The 20,856-nt window shown below is 40.2% G+C and overlaps 1 protein-coding gene and 1 long non-coding RNA gene across 3 annotated transcripts in view; both read left to right on the top strand.

Moving 5' to 3' along the window:
- Positions 1-17,125, top strand: part of FAM13C (family with sequence similarity 13 member C) — a 128,676-nt gene extending 111,551 nt beyond the window's left edge. For both annotated transcript variants that reach the window (XM_018569464.1, XM_018569463.1), the window contains exons 9-15: positions 982-1,063; positions 2,063-2,268; positions 3,185-3,268; positions 9,189-9,284; positions 11,379-11,581; positions 14,449-14,550; positions 16,753-17,125. In XM_018569464.1, coding sequence (XP_018424966.1) covers positions 982-1,063; positions 2,063-2,268; positions 3,185-3,268; positions 9,189-9,284; positions 11,379-11,581; positions 14,449-14,550; positions 16,753-16,876 — 897 coding nt within the window. In that variant the 3' untranslated portion in view covers positions 16,877-17,125. The remainder of the gene's footprint in view (positions 1-981; positions 1,064-2,062; positions 2,269-3,184; positions 3,269-9,188; positions 9,285-11,378; positions 11,582-14,448; positions 14,551-16,752) is intronic.
- Positions 17,126-20,087: 2,962 nt separating this feature from the next.
- LOC108797805 overlaps positions 20,088-20,856 on the top strand; it is a 23,989-nt gene continuing 23,220 nt past the window's right edge. Inside the window, exon 1 of the long non-coding RNA XR_001941905.1 lies at positions 20,088-20,196. This is a non-coding gene — a long non-coding RNA (uncharacterized LOC108797805). The remainder of the gene's footprint in view (positions 20,197-20,856) is intronic.

Raw genomic sequence — 20,856 nt, 5'->3', positions numbered from 1 at the left:
TGTCATCTTAAGTGATGATTAGTATGCTCTTGCAGAAGTCCAACTTTATTGAAGATTTACCTAATACCTTTGCGTTTGCCATCCTTTACCCTCAGAAGCATTTGCTGACCAACTTTAAAAATGTGAATGCTGTTGACTGTGCCTCTATGTGACCAGTCCTTATAACTATAGTCCTTAGTTACCAGTCCTGGAAAGCCAATTGCTGTAGTTGACTGTTCACTGTAATCAATATTGGAGGCCCATTGCTAACAATGCCTATTGACATACGGTGACAATTGGAAGACCTAACCTCAGAACAATTATTCATTAAAGGTATTGATTTCTAAAACATTGAATGGTGTTTTATGCCGATATCCCTGACTGACATTATTTATGTGGAATAATGGCAATCAGCTGGGAGAACTTTGAGATGCTATCACTTCAGGGTAACGTGATTGTGCATCCTAGTAAGACATGCCCGCAAGTAAGGTATATTCATTGAACACAAAGCTTCCTCACTCCATGTGACCTCTCCCATGCGAAAGCCTTGGGCTTGAGTGGCCAACTGCCAGTCATGAACAGTGTCAACTGGTGGGCATTGATTTCATACCTGAGGGTAAATTCTAACACCATCCATCACCGGTGCTTAAATATGGTGGACTCCTGCAGCAGAGAGATGACAAGGGAGTGTGGATCAATGAGTATTACTTGCCTGGGCAAGGTAGGGGGGTGATAGACTATCCAGAGGCACTGATATTTTGCAGTGAATGGTCAGGTGACCGTGTCTCTTTAACATGGCCAGGTGACAGTGTCTCTTTTGCCTGACTTGTTTAGTTCTCTCCCTAAGAAGAATATCTTATGTCTGTGGACATGTTGACTCTCAGTGGATCATCATTCAGAATAATTATTTTAATATTTTCCTTGTTTGTGTAAATGATGGCCATTCTAGTTGTAAAACTGTTCTGTCAGAGGTTGATATATATTTTTTTCATTGTACTTTAGCCATCTCACAGTGATAAGACATCTAATCTTGAAGTTCTGAAATGGATGAATGACTTGGCAAAGGCTCGTAAGCAACTCAAAGGTACATTTTATGCTAGTGTAATTTTTGGCAAATACATCACTTGCTCGAAGTTTACTGCCTGACTATCACAAGTGACTTGACCTTAACATTAAGTGCATATAGGTGTTAAAAGACTAAGTTAGAAGCAATGAAGCATTCTTTAAACAAATCTGTCCCTGTCCGTCTCACATTGGTGTACTTTCAGGTGACCATGTCAAGATTATTCCACAATATAGACTATAGATATTGGATAACCTGGGGATAGAAGTGGTCCTATGTATACAAAGACAAATGCAGCCAGCCAGACATCATAGCTGCAGGAATCTTCTTTTACTCTATAATAAATCTACATATACTCTTGTGTGTAGCCTTCCCTCCTTGTTATATCATGGGTGTCTTTAATTTGGGAGGACACTTAGATAGCAAGCCTTCCACACACTCTTCACCTCCTGTCCTGTAGACACAAGTAAGGAAGTCTGAGGAAATCTCTCCAAAGTAAGGATAATCCCCTCTTAGCCCTCGTTCACACCTGAACGTTTTGTAGCGCGTTCTACGCTCTACAAAGCGCTCAAAAATATAAATCCCATTGTATTCAATGGTCTCGTTCCCACCTTGGCGTATTTCCGCCCGTCCCTAACGCGCTACGAAACGGCCCACGCCTGAAAAGGTACATGTACTACTTTGGGCCGTTTTGTTGCGCGTTTCCATTGGGATACAGCCAAGTAGCCTTCAGAAACACGCGACGGTCGTGCAACTTTTTTTTTACCACGTAGCACGGTAAAAAAACGCACGACAGACTCGCATATGCAATACGCCTAGGTGTGAACGAGACCTTAAACAGTTGTCACCAAAACAAGTGTACTTATTGAAAGATTTCCCCTTTATTTCTTCTTTTGTAATAACTACCAACATTTTGGATTTTTCCTGCCTTTTCGTCCTGGTGAGAGTGGTTGTAACCTGATTTACCTTGTTTAATGTAGCACGCAAAACTTGGTATAACAATGATGAACCTTCTTACAGAGCTAAAACTGAAGTTATCTGAAGGCCAAAATGTGCCAAGAACCACACAAAATCAGACCTATGAAGAAATGTCTGTGGCATCCAAAGCAATGGAGCAGCACGGAGCCACCAGCTCGCCAATGTCCTCTGTAGAGGAAACAGTAGAGACTGTATGGAAGAGGCTTAAAGAGAAGCGACAACTGCTTAATATTCCAGAAAACTTAAAGGTATGCCTATGTTAGTTTACTTACATATGACATGTGCTATTCTGCTGTTTTGTGAAAATTGTGGTGTGAAGATATACTTGTCTATGGTAGATGTCATATTGTATGCTACAGTACTTGCTTTAGTATTCTGGTAATATGTGCCCTATATGCCAGGGCTTCTTATACTGCTGTCTAAAGAAGTGATAGACTTTAGATAAGTGACTTGTTTTTAAAGAGTCTCTGTCACTGAGACAAAAGAAGCTGCAAGGCTGCTGCAGGTATGACGTTCAGGTGCCTAGAATTACCTGCACCAGCCTCCTACACCTACCTGTCATGGCCAGATGCCAGGCTGTTCTGAAAGTGAAAGCTGTGACAATTCTGGATAGCATTGAAGTTTTCAGTAAAACCATGGTTCTTGACATTCTGGTCCATCACTGCATGTCACCATCACCCTGCACTATATATCTGCAGCAGTTTGTCCCCGTCCCCTCCCTCCAATGAGAACAGATGGTGTTTGGGATTTGATTGCAGCAGATCTCTAGAACACGGTATCAGTAAAAACAATTTTCTTCCCTGCATCCATGGTACAATGTACTGAGAGAAATATGAAGGCTGCAATTGCTCGTCTACTCCAACAAGCTACATTTACTCGGTTACACTTGATTTATGGTATTGTAATGCATCTGGCTTGCTTATTGGTGAATAGATGCTGGAACCAACCCTCTAGGGTATATTCAGTGGCAATAAAATACGGTATAGGCAGTGATAGTATTTAATTTGTACTATACAATATTTTATTTCCATCCAAGGTTAGACATGGCTTTTAAATAGGACTGTTAGTGGGAAGACAATGGGTATTGTAGAATCTTATTACGTTCTGAAATGTGGCCATCCCTGAAAATCCTAACTGCTTCAATACCCCCTGTTTTTTAAACAGGATATGACAAAAAAGCAAATGAATCTGGAAAAAATGAGTCTCCAGAAATGCCTTCTGTATTTTGAGAATATTCATGGACGACCAGTAAGTATCTGTGGCACCGTGTTGTATTTGTGTCTGGTCTAAGGTCACTAAAGCAGTGTTTGCGTCTACTGGCCGCATTACAGCAATCCTTTCTTGTGAAGGGGTTTCATAGGTCTAAAAATCAGGCTCATGGAAAACTTGGAAAAAAGATGTGCGTGGCCATTCTTCTTCCTCAGCTGGTCTTAGCTTAACTGGTCTGAAACCACTGTCTTCTATGATACGGAAAGGAGTTCCTTATTATCATTTTTCAGCATGGTAAAGTCAATGGAGTGGGATGTGACACAAAGCTTTTAGGGTTTTACATACTTGAGATCACATGTTGGATTCCTTTTAATCCCCAAGGAAAGCAGATCAGTAGTAATTATATTTGAGGAGATAAAAGTGATAGTTATTGACTTTAAAGTGACACTAAATTTAGTAGTTAAGTCCTAAAATTACATTCAGGTACCTTAACTATCAATAAAAATGTATCTTATTTGTGTATTTTACTTTACAACACACACAGGGACCATGGGGAACAAAAGTAGCCACCCTCCGGAAGGAAGGACAGTATCAGCAGAAATTCAGAGATGATTTGAGGATCTACAGCTGAGTGATACACAAATATGATACATTTTTCTTAATAGTTAAGGTGCTTGAATGCAATTTTAAGATTTAACTTCTGAGTTTAGTGTCACTTTAACAGATCCTCAATTTTAAACATTTTTATTATTTGAGTATTTTGGAGTATTTAAGGGCCCATTCATTCTTTTGTGTGCTTTTTCATGTGCAGTGACCCTCATTGTCATTCATTTTTATGAGCAATGCACACATTAAACAAACACAGCCGCCCCTCAGCACCCCACAACACATAACAATTAAAACATTCACGTTGCTTTATGGTGCACTGGGAAGTGGAATTTAGGCAGGTATCTTTGTTTGACATTGTAGATGTGCTTAAAAGGCCATTAAAAATGTGCACTTGAGTGTGAATAGACCCTAAATGTTAGTCATGTTCATTTTCTGTCCAGTAAATGTTTTAATGTTGTTTAAATTTTCCATGTGAGTGGAAAAAGGGTAGCTTCTGTGTGATGTTCACTGCACTAAGCACTGTGTACTCACAAAGGTAGCTGCAGAAGCCACAATAGGTATTGACTGGGTCAGTTTAAAGCTGAATGTCCCTAGTTTAGTCCTGATTTAAACCTGTCAAGTAATCATTACTAATATAAGAACTATAAGGAGGATTTATAAAAATACATGTATTCTTCTGGCATTTCACCTGTGCAGTTGCATAAGTGTCCACAGACAAGTGACACATGAAGATGGATCATTATGTGTACACACATGAAATGCAGAATTCTGAATGTGGCCAATCATATGTTGGTGTAAAGTAGACATTTATAAAGCGCTAGGGTACTTAAAAGAGAACTATGGGGTAAGTGTTTTTCCCCATAGTTCTGCTTAGGGTCACGGGAGGAGGTTAGTATACTAACCTCCTCCCGTGACCCAAAGCTCAGTATATAGCAAGCTATTGCCCACGATATACTGAGAGCGCCGCACCTGGGACGGATCCCGACATTACTTTCGTGATCCACCCAGCTTCGTGAGTGACAGCTGGCTCTGCCTATCTAGAGGCAGAGCCAGCTGTGCCAGCCCCCTCCTCCATCCATTCCTCCACTCAGCGCTGGAGGATTGGTGCGGGGAGAGGGGAAATCCCTGCGGGGAGCAGTGACTGACAGTCACCGCTCACTGCAGGAAGATGATCGGGAACTGAGCAGATCGGCTGCATATTTCTGCTCACTTCCCGATCAATAGAGCCGACCTGTAACAGCTTCTTTGTCACAGGTCGGCTCTAACTATGAGGATGAGTGGAAATCACTCACCTCATAGTTCTAGCCGACCTGTGACAATGAGACTGTCACAGGTCGGCTCAGTAGATCGGGAGGTGAGCGAACACATACCAGGTTCGCTCACCTCTCTCGATCCTGTCGCGCTCCCTAAGGAGAACTATGGGGGAAAACACTGACCCCATAGTTCTCCTTTAAGCACTAACTACATCTTCCAAACTTTTCAGAATTGCTCCTGCTGTTAAAGTACACAATGTATATAACATGTGCTATTATATGAATACAAATAATTAGAACTATAGTTACATAAACTGGCATTAAAAATGATATAGAGAGCCTCATACTGAAGTGCATTCACCCAATACTCCTTCAGGACCTTGTGCACTATTATTTAAGATTTCTGTTATCGATATCTGGATTATTTTACATTCCGCCTGTGTCCTTCCAGCTGGCCATCTGCCGCTTTATGTTCAACATTTTGTAAGTCTATACAAATTTGTTCAGGGAATTGTAAACATCGCTAGTGAGAAACCGAGAAGTGTTTGGCTGGATATTGCAGATGGATTTTTTTTTCTCCAGCTGGCTCATTTGTCATTGTAGTATAGAATATACTTTGTAGTCAATTGTGATATATAGAGTGTGATGTACTGATTATAGAACAGTGTTTATTAACCCTTTGGTGTTTTTGGTGTCTTCTGGCTTTTTGTGGCTCTGACCCCTGTTATGTCGCTCTGTTTTGAAATGGCTTCCTTGGGTGAGCTTGTACTATATACAAGCTTATCGAAGTTTTCAGTTGCACGGATCACAAGAAATGTTATAGTCCTAGTTTTATGGGACACGCTATGTGGTAGCCGCTTCCATTTTTTTTTTGTGCATAATTTAATCATGGTCTGGAGATTTTTGCAAGCGGCAGTCCAGTAATATTATCTATACAATAAGGTGCAATCAAAGGGCAGTTTTTTAAAATCCCTTTGGTAAAACATCTGCACCACGTCCTTGTCCACGGCCTATTAGAAAGCAGCAGCAGCACTCTCTATTTTCTCCTACTGTCAGCTCATGTGCGCTGCAACACACGTGATTGGCTCTCCCATTCCCAAGAGACTAATACCGAGTATTTACAATAGTTGCAATTAATAATAGTTGTTTAATGATTATATAACTGTGTTAATAATTGGTGTTTTAGAAATACATTTCCAATAGAAATGCATTTCCACTTTTGCAGCCAAATTATTATTATACAGGATTTATATAGTGTCAACAGTTTGCGCAGCGCTTTACAATAAGGATGACATTACAATCACAATACAATTCAAGACAAGATGGTAAGGAGGGCCCCGCCCCTGAGGGCTTACATTCTAAAAATTGGGATAAGACCTACACATTCCCATTCAAATAGCATACACATGTTTGTTACACATTCCCATTCACATAGCATAACTTTAAAACAACATTTCATTTAAAGAATTCCCTAAAACATTTTTACTTTATCTTTTTACTTTGAAACAATATTTACTTAATTTTTAAGCAATAAATGTTTGAGTAAACGGTTATATCAGACCAGTGTTCAACATACAACATGTGCATGCACTATATATAGATATATCTATATATAGATATATCTTTGAGCCAGTGGTTTTGGGAATCAAAGTCATAGTGGGTACACATTATGCAGATTTCAGCTTATAAATAAGATACACAATAAGTGGTCCAACGTAGGTTGGTGGGTGTAAGAACCATATGCCAAAAAGGAATCGGTAGAAATCAGATGACTACAGAAGGTAGGAGAGAGGAACGTTTTAGACGTGGGATATGGAGGTTAGAGGTGGGGTAGAGTATGGGGAAGGACACGTATGGGTGAAAGGAGGGGGGGGGGGCAGGCCATTCTAGCTATACAACTTAAAACCATGTCTATCATGGAGTCTGTTACCTTACTTATTTTTTTACTTGCTGAAACTCTTACTAAGCTTTCCCCTTCTGGAGGCTGGGGAGTAATATTTGCCATAATTAATCCTTTCTGTACTGTGCTGGCAGATCTCTGTCATCAGATGTAAACCAGATGTGCACACTGGTTAAAGATCTCAAGGCTTGGGCGGTACATTGCATATTAATGCAGTTCCCCATTATGTCCCTTAGCTTCACATTGTGATTTATTCTAAGCAATAGAAGCTGGCTACAGTGCACTTTGTATAAACCTGCTCCAAAGAAACAACTAGAAATGTAAGAAATATTTTGAAAAGATTATTTTTAGATACACCGTGTGAATGGGAAAACACAACAAACACACAGTGGGGATTTCTCAAATGTGATTGCAAAGGTAGAACTTGAATTATGCTCATATGTTCGATACCCCTCCAGAAGAAGATAATGTTTGAAGTAGCCATGCTTTTAGGGAACAAACGAGCTTATAATGAGGTGGAATGTTAATACATCATTGACATTTTCAAAGTGTGATCGTACAGTTATAAGTTTAATTTCCTGACAGCTGAACAGTAGCTTTAAAAAGTGTGCATCATGTAATTAAAATCAACATAACAAAATCTGATCATGTCAAAACTGGGAGGCTTTTTTTCCCTGCCAGTTCATGGAGATGAATGTTAATTTAAGCTATTCTTTGCAATGCAGCTCAGTTGTACATTGTGTTATAGTGCACTGCAACGCACCTGCATTGCCTTGGTGTACAGGGGTGCTGTTGAAAACGAATGAGGTGTAAAGTGGGCCAAAAAAAACCATTTGGAATTGTGACCACTCGCTGGTATTGGTTCCCAGAGCAGCATTTTTCTCAGTGCACCTATTTTAGTGGTGGGCAGGAAAGTGGGAGTTATGTAAACTGGGCATAATGTAAATAGGTGCACTAAAGAGTAAAAGTAGGCGCATTCTTTGTACCTTCGCCCACAGGCCCCTTTTTCAATTGTCTTGCTGATTTTGGTGATGTCATTTTGTATGCATGTTATTCCTGTGCTAGTTGTTGCAGGTCTGTAGATACCACAGGTCTGCCATTATTTAAAGGGAAAATCATGTACAGCTAACAAATCAATCCAGGATGATTGGCATGGTAACCTATAAGCTGGCTTACTAACAACTAGCGTTCTTGCTACTAGACCTGCTAGTTGAGTTATATTTTGCCTGTTTACCAGATACAGCCTGCTGTGGTCATATTAATTATTTGGAAGTGACTAAAAACCTTAACCTTTCTTATCTGCTTCAAAATACTTGTTTATCCTGCCAGACGTATTGTAAGCTGGTCATTTCCATTGCTCTCCTCCTGTTCTGACTGTTATCATTTATTATTGTCCCCAGTTCTCTCTGTTAACTACAGAAAATCACCTCCTTGTGTGATAGAGATGGCTAGGGGGAGATTGAGTTCTGTAGTCCTAACTTTGTCCTCCTATGACACACCTGCTGCTTTGTAGATACAGTACAGTGAGTGTTGTCACCTTAGGGAAACAAGTGTGTAAATAAAAATAAAGAAAGCAAAAAAACGAATGGAGCGCCCACATCTGACTGGTGGGCTGCAATATGTAACATTTTTGTTCCTGAAGTTTAGATATGCTTTAAGCATTTGCCAGTCAGTGTAGCTCAAGTCCTTTTCCTGAAATGCTCATATAACAGAACAAAAAAATCGTAAGGGCCAGTTTAAATTCTATGTTTGGCTAAGATGTAACACAGTGGTAATCGTAATGGTAATGGTGTGGGTCATCCTGGGACAACTAAATGGCTATCTCTGCTTTATTCCTCAAGCATTCATTAATCATAGTCTTCCAAAATGATATTGAAGTTGGTCTCTTGCGTAAGCTTTGATTTGTAAAAATAAACCGCCAAGTCATTTTCCAGGCTTAGGGTAATCGTAAAGCTAATTTTTACATTTATGTTTATAGTTTGTATTGAGCACGTTGCGTTCATTCATTTCTTTATGTCAATGTTCTATACAAAGTTTATATTTTACAATTTTAGATTAGCGCTACATCAGTGTCTAACTTCTTACTATTTACGAATCCACAATGTTTGTGAATGTTTGTGAATGTTTGTTTTTATGGTTACTGTTTAGTATATCTTCATAATAAATGTAATCATACAACTGTACAATGTGTTTGCAGGTCACAAAGCAAGAGAGGAGTCTTATGAAACCATTATATGACAGATATAGGATTATAAAGCAGCTGCTTTCTACTGCAACCCTGATTCCAACAATTGTAAGTATTGTGGGAAAACACTTTATCCATTTGAGTAGGTTTTGTTTGGACTTTTATGTATGCAGTATCTTTTAAATGAAGAAGGTAACGGTGATGTGAGGGGGCATTAGAGATTAGACTGGAACTGACATTTCATGGTAGCATAAAAATCTATTCATGTAATGAGAGCTTAAATACGTCAACCATTAATCTTTATTTTTTCAGTATTAAATCGATCCTTTCTGCTTCTAAAAAAAAAAATGCTACCAAAAGTTCCCCAGCAAGGGAAGAAATGGCATAAATACTTATCTGGCATCCAGTGTCTCCCACCTCCCCTCTGTTGCAGTCTCTGCCAGCTCCTTTTGCGTTCAACACTTCTAGAAAATTTCAGATGCCTGTGTCCTCACCGCGCACTGTCTCATCCTCCCTCCCTATGTCACTACAGTACTCAGAGGGGGTCGGAGGATAGAACTGCAACACGTGGTGGGGGCAAAAGCACCTGGAACACCAGATATTGTTGCATGCTGAAGAGAATGCTGGAGGCTACAGTGCTGGAACAGAGTGGAGGAAGAAGATACGGCCACCAGAGATGTGAGTATGCTACCTCTTGCAGAGAATCTTTCGGCTGCATAATTTAGAACCTGACAGGGTCACCTTTAACTATATAACTATATATGTGTTTGAACTTTAAAGGAGAATTATGGGGTGAGTGAAAAACACTCATCTCCATAATTCAAGCTGACCTGTGACACTGAACTCTTGTGACTCTTGCAGGGAATCTTTCGGCTGCATATTTTAGAACCTGACAGGGTCACCTTTAACTATATAACCATATATGTGTTTGAACTTTAAAGGAGAATTATGGGGTGAGTGAAAAACACTCATCTCCATAATTCAAGCCGACCTGTGACACTGAAGTTGTCACAGGTCGGCTCTATTGATCGTGAAGTCAGCGAACACATACCGCCGATCGCTGACTTCCAGATCCTCTCTCTGCAGAGAGTGGTGACTGTCATTTACCTGTCCCCACAAGGATTCTCCCCTCTTCTCCCCTCTCCTATCCGTTCCTCCACCGCTGACTGGAGGAACGGATTGGGGTGGGAGTTGGGCACAGCTGGCTCTGCCTCTATTGCCAGCTGTCAATCAGCAACGGGTTAGATCTCGACAGTATTGTTGGGATCCGTCCCGGCTGTGGTGCGGCTGTGCCACTATATACTGAGTTTTGGGTCACCGGAGGACATTTAGCATATGTCTTTCCGTGACCCTGAAGAGAACTATGGCCAAAAAAGGTTGCCCCATAGTTCTCCTTTAAAATAAAAATATGATCTCCCATCTACATGATGAAAATATCTTTTTATATTCATAGCGTTTCCTTTGCATGTATGAACATGTCGCTTTTATAAAACTATATATTTATTATTCAGACTTTGGACATGTGATTGCACATGATACCTGTATAGCACCATCCCTCAGTTCCAGGTTTCTGGAACACAATAGCGTTGCAAGGTTGCTGTGATGCAAATAAAAGAATCACCTGCTATTTTACGAAGCAAAAAAAACAATGGAGCATGAGATAAAGGAATACACAAAGTGCTTTTTTGTTTCATTTAAACAAGCATTTATGGCTCACAGATTTCTATTGTAGTAGGTGGACCATCAAGCAAGACCATTAGTAGGCACTGAGACCTCAAAAACACAATAAAATATACACATTTTTAAACTTTTTTTTTTTGTATGCAAGTATATGTAGGGTATGTTTGGACCATGTCCAGACCACAACGGTTTGTTCCTGGACCAAAAAAGTATCCCAATGAATCCCTATGGTATCTGTGGGCTCTGTTCACACCAACGCAGTCTGTTCCAGTTCAGACAAAAAAGATACTGCTTTGCAAGATTCTCACATCCACAGACATGATTCCCAGACGAGATGCTTTATGGGATTTGTAGTTTCACCACAGCTGGAGGGCCGCAGTTTGGCCATCCCTGCACTAAATGCTCTGTGGTGTCACCAGAAGTGTCCGAAACACTGACATTGTTATTACAGACTACTTTATCAGATGGTGATGAAACTAAAATGTTTTTTCCTTTTAAATAATGAACTTGCTTTGGCCTTAGCATGAAGAAGAGGATTCGGAAGATGACAGTGCTCAGAACTCCTCCTGTGAATTCACTCTGACAGCAGATCCAGAACTGGCTGTAGATGAGCATCTGTTTTATTGCAGTGAAGATCCAGAACCTGCATATGTCTCTCCCCTGGATGAAAAATATTCAGTTCGACAGTCGGCGGTGTCCATGTCCAACCTTCATGAAGCATCAATGTGAGTTCACCTAAAGCTTTAGGCTGCTTTGTTCACAAATTACGGCAATGCATAATTGCTCATGTAAATCTTTGTTTTCTATGCTGTTTCATTGTTACACGGCTGACACATGTACGGTGCTGGATCATTCTGGACCTTATTTATCAGTGTCAGTGTTCTCTTTAAAATGGTCCATTACAATGCTGTTTCATTGTTACATGGCTGACACATGTATGGTGCTGGATAATTCTGGACCTTATTTATCAGTGTCAGTGTGTCGGTGTTCTCTTTAAAATGGTCCATTACAATGTAGCTATATAAATGCTCATTCGTTGCATGCCTCCAGCAGCCAAATCTATTCAAACCAGCACAGTAAAGTGACAGCTGGTCATATTAGTTTGTACAGCTCTACAGCAAACAACCAGATTCAAACAGTGCTAATACTGATCACACATGTCACAATCTGATTGTACTATCCCCTTTAGATTTACTATTAGTTGAATCTCAATGGAATGGATTGCTTTTTTGGGCCCTCCTACAACACAGTTTTGGTAAATCTAAAGAAGATAGTGCAATCAGTTTGTAATGTGTATGGCCATGTAAAGATTCACAAACAGTTCCAAAGCGTGAAGGTCTATGTAAACAGCCCATTCAGTTAGAAATTGCAGGACATTGTTGTAAATGTAAAGTGCATGGTCAGTTTAAGGGCTGCCATAGGCATGATATCATAAACGCATGTTCTACCACACTCTAACCATCCATAGGTACTTGCATAAGCTGCAGGTTTCCTAAACATGAATGGTTTACTCTGTGCCCTTATGCTTAATCTGTGGAGGAGACATGCAGCAGACATCTTCAGTGGTGGCTTATCAGGCAGAAAACCAGGGAAATTGTAGGCTCCGTTTCCCTAATGTGAGAGCCTGGAGGGGTTAGAGAGCAGAAATCACTCCGTATTGCTACAGCAAGAGATCTCTGGTGTTAGCCAATCTCCAAGCCGGGTAGACATGGTTAGAATTTTGTTAAACAACATTGTTTTTAGAGCGTTCCGTTTGGTTTTCTAAAGGTTAATATGGTCAAATCAAAGATCATTTTGGACAATAGCAACAGAAACAAATCGAAGGAGCAGGATGGAAAATGTCCCTGAATAACATTCACTGAACAGTGAATGTGGTTTTTGTTCGTGAAATTCCATTCATTTCCAAAGTCGATTGTTAAAACCAAACAAAATTTCAACCGATGTTTGTCAAGTCTCTGATCGCATTATCGAATGTTCTGGAGAGATTTCTTTGTACAAACGTCCATGGGAAATTCTAACCGTGTATGCCAAGCTTTAAAGTAGAATTATGAGGTGAGTGATTATCACTCAGCCTCATAATCTGAGCCGACCTGTGACAATGAAACTGAGATTGGGAAGTGAGCGAACACATACCGGCGATCGCTCACTTCTCGATCCTGTGCTGGCAGAGAGCCGTGACAGAGGAGGGACTGGATTCCCCCCTTCCCGCTCCTCCAGCGCTGACTGGCGGAACGGACGGGGGAGGGGGCGGGTACAGCTGGCTCTGCCTCTAGATAGGCAGAGCCAGCTGTCATGCAGCTGGGTGGATCCAGACATAATTGTCGGGATCCGTTCCGGCTGCGGCGTCTCAGTATACCACGAGATGTAGCTCGCGGTATATTGAGCTGTGGGTGACGGGAGGACGCTAGTTTGTGTCCTCCCGTTACCCTTAGGAGAACTATGGGGAAAAGCCCTGACCCCATAGTTCTACAAGTAAGATGGGGAAATGTGGTATCAGTTGGCATGGATAGGATCCCTCGGACAGGACAATCCAAAGAGCAAGTTCACCTTTATAATATCTTCTGCATATAGCATAGTGTACATCAGAGTATTCATGAACTTGCTCTGGCCATATAAAAGTTTTCAGATCTTGCAGGTTGCTGATCAATACATGTCCATTGTATACAGACAAGATGCTGGAATCACCTTCAATGTTGCTGTACATTACAGATATTCGAAGCAAAATGTCACTCACACAGAGAATTAGAACATGTAGGGAATTTATGATTATGATAACCTCACTCACATACATGTAGGAGATTTATTTTTATGATAACCTCACTCACATGTAGGGGATTTATTTTTATGATAACCCCGCTCACATACATGTAGGGGATTTATTTTTATAATGACCCCACTCACATACATGTAGGGGATTTATTTTTATGATAACCTCACTCACATACATGTAGGGGATTTATTTTTATGATGACCTCACTCACATACATGTAGGGGATTTATTTTTATGATAACCTCACTCACATGTAGGGGATTTATTTTTATGATGACCTCACTCACATACATGTAGGAGATTTATTTTTATGATGACCTCACTCACATACATGTAGGGGATTTCTTTTTATGATGACCTCACTCGCATACATGTAGGAGATTTATTTTTATCATAACCTCACTCACATGTAGGGGATTTATTTTTATCATAACCCCACTCACATGATAACCCAAAGAAAATGATAAGCAGCAACGAGTAGACACTTTAAAATATTGAAGGACAAAACACAGTATATATTGAAATAAGCAAACATCTGCATATGGTGCTTTTATTTATATATTGGAAGGTGAACTTCTGCTTTGTTTGGAATATCCTTTTTAACTTTTATTAGATACTTTACTGCACCATACATGCCATACTCATGTTAGCTCTCACAGGCAGGGCCCTCCTAACCATGTTGTCTTGAATTGTATTGTATCTGTAATGTTTTCCTTATATTGTAAAGCGCTGTACAAACACAAACTGTTGACGCTATATGCATCCTGTATAATAATATTATTTCTACATGGTCACCTAAATGTATTTGTCCTTATCAATTAGGTCTGAGCTTCTTGATCAACTTCGAGAAACCAGAGCAGATAAGAAAAGGTTAAGAAAAGCTTTAAGAGAGTTTGAAGAGCACTTTTTACGACAGACCGGAAGGTAAGAGGCATTCTGGGATAGACATGTACAGTAATGTGACTTGCCCAATTTGTTTTGCTTGAGCTGAGGTCTCATAGATATGCTATTTGAAATAGAGTAAAGACGTGCTCCTTTGCTTTCATGAATCATGACTGCCTAGTTCTGTTGCATGTTCAAATAATATCAGGCGGGCAAAGGGTTAAAAGATGAGACAGTGTTGAGTAAAGAGATGCACAGCAGGTCTACAAAAGTAAATAGGATGGGATATCTGTGACAAATATAACTGCAGGTTCCAGCTGCGGTTAGCCGTAGAGAGTTCTGCTGGGAGACCGCACTCATTCAGCCCAAAACAGCAAGATTTAATTTGAAGGCCATTTACTGGAAGCAGCTGCTTAAGAATGGAATATACACTATATTACCAAAAGTATTGGGACGCCTACCTTTACACGCACATGAACTTTAATGGCATCCCAGTTTTAGTCCCTAGGGTTCAATATTGAGTTGGCCCACCCTTTGCAGGTATAACAGCTTCAACTCTTCTGGGAAGGCTGTCCACAAGGTTTAGGAGTGTGTCTATGGGAATGTTTGACCATTCTTCCAGAAGCACATTTGTGAGGTCAGCTACTGTGCAAGCCAGTCAAGTTCCTCCACCCCAAATTCGCTCATTCATCTCTTTAAGGAACTTGCTTTGTGCACTGATGCACAGTCATGTTGGAACAGGCACTGATGCAACAGTCATGTTGGGAGCATGAAATTGTCCAAAATGTCTTGGTATGCTGATGCCTTAAGAGATCCCTTCACTGGAACTAAGGGGCCAAGCCCAACCCCTGAAAAACAACCCCACACCATAATGCCCCCTCCACCAAACTTTACACTTGGCACAATGCGGTCAGGTAAGTACTGTTCTCCTGGCAACCGCCAAACCCAGGCAGATCCATCCGATTGCCAGACAGAGAAGCGTGATTCTTTCACTCCAGAGAGCACGTCTCCACTTCTCTAGAGTCCAGTGGTGGCGTGCTTTACACCCCTGCATCCGACGCTTTGCATTGCACTTGGTGATGTAAGACTTGGATGCAGCTGCTTGGCCATGGAAACCCATTCCATGAAGCTCTCTACGCACTGTTGTTGTGCCAATCTGAAGGCCACACGAAGTTTGGAAGTCTGTAGCTATTGACTCTGCAGACAGTTGGCGACTTTTGCGCACTGTACAATTCATCATGCGCTGACCCCGCTCTGTCATTTTACAGCCTACTAGTTCGTGGCTGAGTTGCTGTTGTTCCCAGTTGCTTCCACTTTGTTATAATACCACTAACAGTTGACCGTGGAATATTTAGTAGCAAGGAAATTTCACGGAACACATGAATCCAATGATTTGGAGGGTGTCCCAATACTTTTGGCAATATAGTGTATACATGAAGGCTGCAAGTTACAGAACATGGAATCATGGTTACCTTCATTCCAGATACCCCACCCCATTATATTAGACCTGCTGCACTGGTAAGTAGCAGATTATTAAAGCAGCTCTATAGGCTCTAAATGCAAATTTTCTGACAAAGGCAGCTTGGAAAACTATACCTCTATCCAAGATAAGGGGCTGATTGTTTTCCTCAAGACCATACAGTTTTTTTTGCTTTCTCTGGCTGCTGTACTATGCATAGGCCTGGTCTATAGGAGGGGCAATCCTGTCTTAGATGTCACTAACTATGTAAGCCATGTAGCAGTGCTGGGACTACATTTCCCAGCACTACTTGCCCTGTAATAAATGGACATGTGAATTGCACAAACATTAGGCAGGGTTGGGCAAGGCTGGGAGCAGTAGGACAGGGCCAGGTGTAATCAACCTCCATATACACAAGCTAATAGTTTGCCTATTAGGAAAACGTTTTAGTTTCACCCACCATGCAGTTTCTTGCCATCACTCTGTAGTCTGAAGAAAGTGTACATAACAGGAATAATGTACAGACGGTACTGGCAGGATCAGCAGGTATTTTATAGGATTGGAAGCGAGTTTAAATGTAAAACACAAGTTGACATGTACATATGCATTTAGATTTTTTGCTTATAGTGTAACTTAAACAGTATTAGGAGGGGCTGAATCTCTAGATGCATTCTTTTTGGACGAGCACACTTCATTTGCTGAAGCCCTGCAACATCTACCTGCTGAATGACACAGATTACAATACATGCATGGTAGTCACATCCTCGCCCTATTATGTCTTTCAGGAGCGCGCAGAAAGAAGACAGAATACCAATGGCTGAAGAGTACTGTGAATACAAACAGATAAAAGCTAAGCTTCGGCTGCTGGAGGTCCTGATCAGTAAGCAAGATGTATCTAAAACGATTTAGAATCTGCGAACACACCACAAGCGGTATTCTGAAGACAAAACTTTGCTGTATTTCTGCACACTCATGTATGACACTGAAATGCTCATGCACTTTAATAGTTATACACTACCTGCTAGGGATAACAGTAGCATGGAATTGAAAAGGGATAATTCAAGATCTGTCCACAAAACACTTCTAATAGTTGGAGCTTTAAAGGCCAAGGAGGTAAGATCAGTGATGTTGAGCCACCCAGGGCAACCAGTTAGCTTTTGTGAGTCTGAGCACCACAAAAGAATGACGTCTGATTGGTTGCTGTGAGACATAACACTTCATTGCCCTATCATGGTAATTTTAAAAAAAATCCCATTTATGCTCATTCTTTAAGGCAAAATCCAGTAACCCATGACAACCACTTCTACACAAAAGGTTTATTCTTTTACTCTAAACTGGGATCCAGTTGGTTGTTATGAGTACGTGCACTTTGCGTGCCATCATTGTACTGCCTTAGTGAACAAGTCTGAATGAGAATGTCTTTTAGGAAGGTAAAGGCACTTGGCATTATTCCTTTTCCAAACTCCAGAATAAAATCTTCTCAAAGGCATTATGGTTGTAATCTGTCAGAAGTCATGTAATGGGATTGAATTAATAAGGCTTTTATCACTTATGATTGTGTACTTTCATTTTGCCAATTTACTAGCAATTTTAAAGAATACAGTTTCAATTTTCATAGAACTCTGTAACAATTTACAGTGAGATTTGTGTATAAAAATGAGAGGACTGGAAAGTGTTGCCTGGAACAACCAGTCTGGTGTTTGCTTGCATTTGTAGAATAATTGGTAACTGGTATCCAATTGGTTGGCATGGGCAATGCCTCCATTTTCCTCCAGTATTTAGACACAAATCTTTGTTTCTCGAACGTGCTTCATTGTCAGAAGTGCCTTTTGATATGTTGCAGATGTTACCCTCAATGCGGATATCACAGTTAATGTACATTAATAGAATATTCTAGTATCCAGAACGTAACCTGTTTATGCACAGACTGTATGTATTTATAGTCTCTGGTTATATTGTTAATATTGAGGTGTATTTTTTTTCCCACTCTGTGTTAGTTTTGGTTAAAAAAAAATGACACTGTCTTCTACAACCAAAGGCCAATGATGTAAGCAACAGGACTGCACTTTCTGAAAATTGTATTATTTAACCTATAACTGGGAGGCGGATTTCATTCCTCACGAGTGGGAACATCTTTGTGTTCCATATCAGGAAATGCATCCGCTGTCTCCAGTGTTTCATATCTAGTTTTGTGGAATATATTGTAAGAGCAAAAGTATTTTTTAAAATATTTATTTTCTTGAACATCTTTCTAAAATTAAAGCAGCATTGCATATAAGAGAATATATGTAGTTACAAATGATTGAAATGTAAAATGTCCCTGTAGCAATATTCCCCGAACTAGGTTCTTATCTACTCACTCAAATTCCTCCACTGCAGTGGAACTTTTGTGTTCCCTACGAAGCGGCAAGGAGTTTCGATTTACTAAAAAATGATTTGATAATAACCTTAATGTTCTGTTTGTGGTATCTGGTGAATATAAAAAACATTCTCTATACCAAACGTTATCAGTGTATCCATAGCCTTCCACTTCCATCCTCCTTTTTTAGAATGAATAGCTGGACAGTCGAGAAATGTTTGCAATGTGCTATTCTGAGACATTTATGAGCATACCATAAATGCAATGTTTAACCCGGCACTGTAAATGTAAACATGCTTTCCATTATTTTTTAATTGGGTTCAAACATTTGCAAGATGCACTATGAAAACTTGTGTTGGGCTAATGCATTGCGAACATTTTAGGTATTCAGGGGATATTTGAGCAGTCTGCCCAGATATTGTATTTTAGTTTTTAGTAGAGACTGTAATGTTAAAACCAAATATTGATTTCCAATGTCACTTGGGGACTCCAGTGATGTGACCTCTGCATTTGAGTTCTAAAGTCTGTACAACTACCATGACGAATCCAATTGGGGGGGGAGGAGGGGGGGTGTTACCCCTTTGTTATTCTCAGTGTATTACAGAAGCAGTGGGGGCACCCCTGTTGTAGCAGGTAGTGTGAGACTCTGAGCTAAACAAAAAAAGAACCTAAAGCGTTGTGCAAACTGTTGGCGCTATATAAATCCTGTATAATAATAATAACTTTGGGGGGGGAGATCTTACCACTGGAGTCCCCAAGAAGCCAGCGGGTATTATACAGTCCATTAGAGTCCACCTAGAGCACAGAAAGGAATTTTCAGTAGCATGACCCATTAAATTAACTTTACCAATAAGGTCATTTTTAGACTTAATGAGGAGACCCACCATACTCATGCGCCTGTGGTTTGATAATCTGTTATTTTATCCGGGATTTCCCCCATTCATGTGAATATTAAGCCTTTGCTATGACTACTAAAATCAGCAGCTTTCTGCTGAGAAAGGGACAGTAAAGTCATACATGTCTTCACTCCATTACTTATCAGACTGGGGGTTTGGTATTTACTTAGAGATTAGGTATCTTTATTGTGCTTATTCACTAAGGCCTTGCAAGGTGAAAATGACTTCAACTTTATTGAAACATATTTGCTTGCTACTGAATCTTCCTCTGTACGAGCTCTAGTTCGTGCTCAGCTTGAAGAAAGTGGTCTTTGGGCACCAGTACATTCTGTGCTGTTCTGTGTAATAGCAAGCAAGTTACAGGTCTATGGGAGGTCCATCTATCCATTGCTGCACATCAAATGAGTAGTGAGAATGAATATATTTTATGTAAATAGCACTTAATGTTTAAAATACAAGATTATGGATAGAATAAACAGATTACAAAAGGTATGTTCAAGGATGTTTCCTTTCATTGAAAAGCTTAGTTCCAACTTCCCGACACATTTGCTAGTGTAAACCATGGCATTTGCATAGGCAGTATGCACTGTAGAAAGATTTGACTATCTTGTTCCCTTCTGTTTCTGTAGTCTCCTAAATATTGTGACTCTTTCCTACTGAGCACAGTGTATCCTTTATTTTGCTGCAGGTTAATCTTTCACTGGTCTTCAGCATCGTGATCAGCAGGGAGCATTGGGGTCAGCTGTATTCCTGCTGTTTGTGTTTTAGTCCTGGCACTGGGCAGTGGTCTGGTAAAGGGGTAGGCCTGCCATACGTATGGACTTGGAAGAATAGGGGTTTTAGCAACCTTTCACTTCAGCACAGGGAGGCGATCAGTTAACTGAGGACTTACAGTACATGTATACAGCCATTCTGGTCAATATACTCTGTCCCAGGTGACAGAGTACTTGACAGGCCTTACATAAACATGCCAAGTGCAGATGAGCAGATTGATCTGTGCACTGCTAGGCTCCATGCACACACACGCCTCTGCTACCAGATATGCACCCGATCAGACAGATTGTGAACTAAGGAACTGGTGAATGAGTCACTGGTTATCTCTAGTAACACATACAGTGACTGGTTCTTTTTCATCATATGTGTCAAGTACTGTGTAATGCACCAGTGCTATATAAAAGTACATAAAAGCTTTTACAGCACTTTTTTTTCATGGTCGCTGACATTCTTTGTCCCTACCGGATTAGCACAATATTTCGGGGGATTGGACATGTTTGATTATCAAAGGAAACACAAAACATAACAAATTCCATGCAGACAGAATTACTCTAACGTCTTATCACTATGTGGTCAGAGAAAACACAGCTAAGAATTCAGTATGCTCAGCTCTGTTAATCAGTCCTCCATCAAAACAGACGAATACTAGCATTTAATACAGGCACACCAGAGCATGTACTAACCTTTTGGACAAGATGGTCAAATCCTATTTCTTGTATAGCTGCTCATTGCATTACCTTACACACTAACAGATAAAATGGTGTTGTGCTGGTACTGATTGTTACCAGAAGGCCCTTGTAAAGTATTTTGTAAAATAAAAAAAAAAAAGTTTTAATAATATATATATATTTATATTTTTT

This window comes from Nanorana parkeri, unplaced genomic scaffold (genome assembly GCF_000935625.1).
Source record: "Nanorana parkeri isolate BGI_ZX_2015 unplaced genomic scaffold, ASM93562v1 scaffold1338, whole genome shotgun sequence".
Taxonomy (NCBI): domain Eukaryota; kingdom Metazoa; phylum Chordata; class Amphibia; order Anura; family Dicroglossidae; genus Nanorana; species Nanorana parkeri.
The sequence above is the reverse complement of the archived record's forward strand: the minus strand, read 5'-3'. Positions and strand labels throughout refer to the sequence as shown.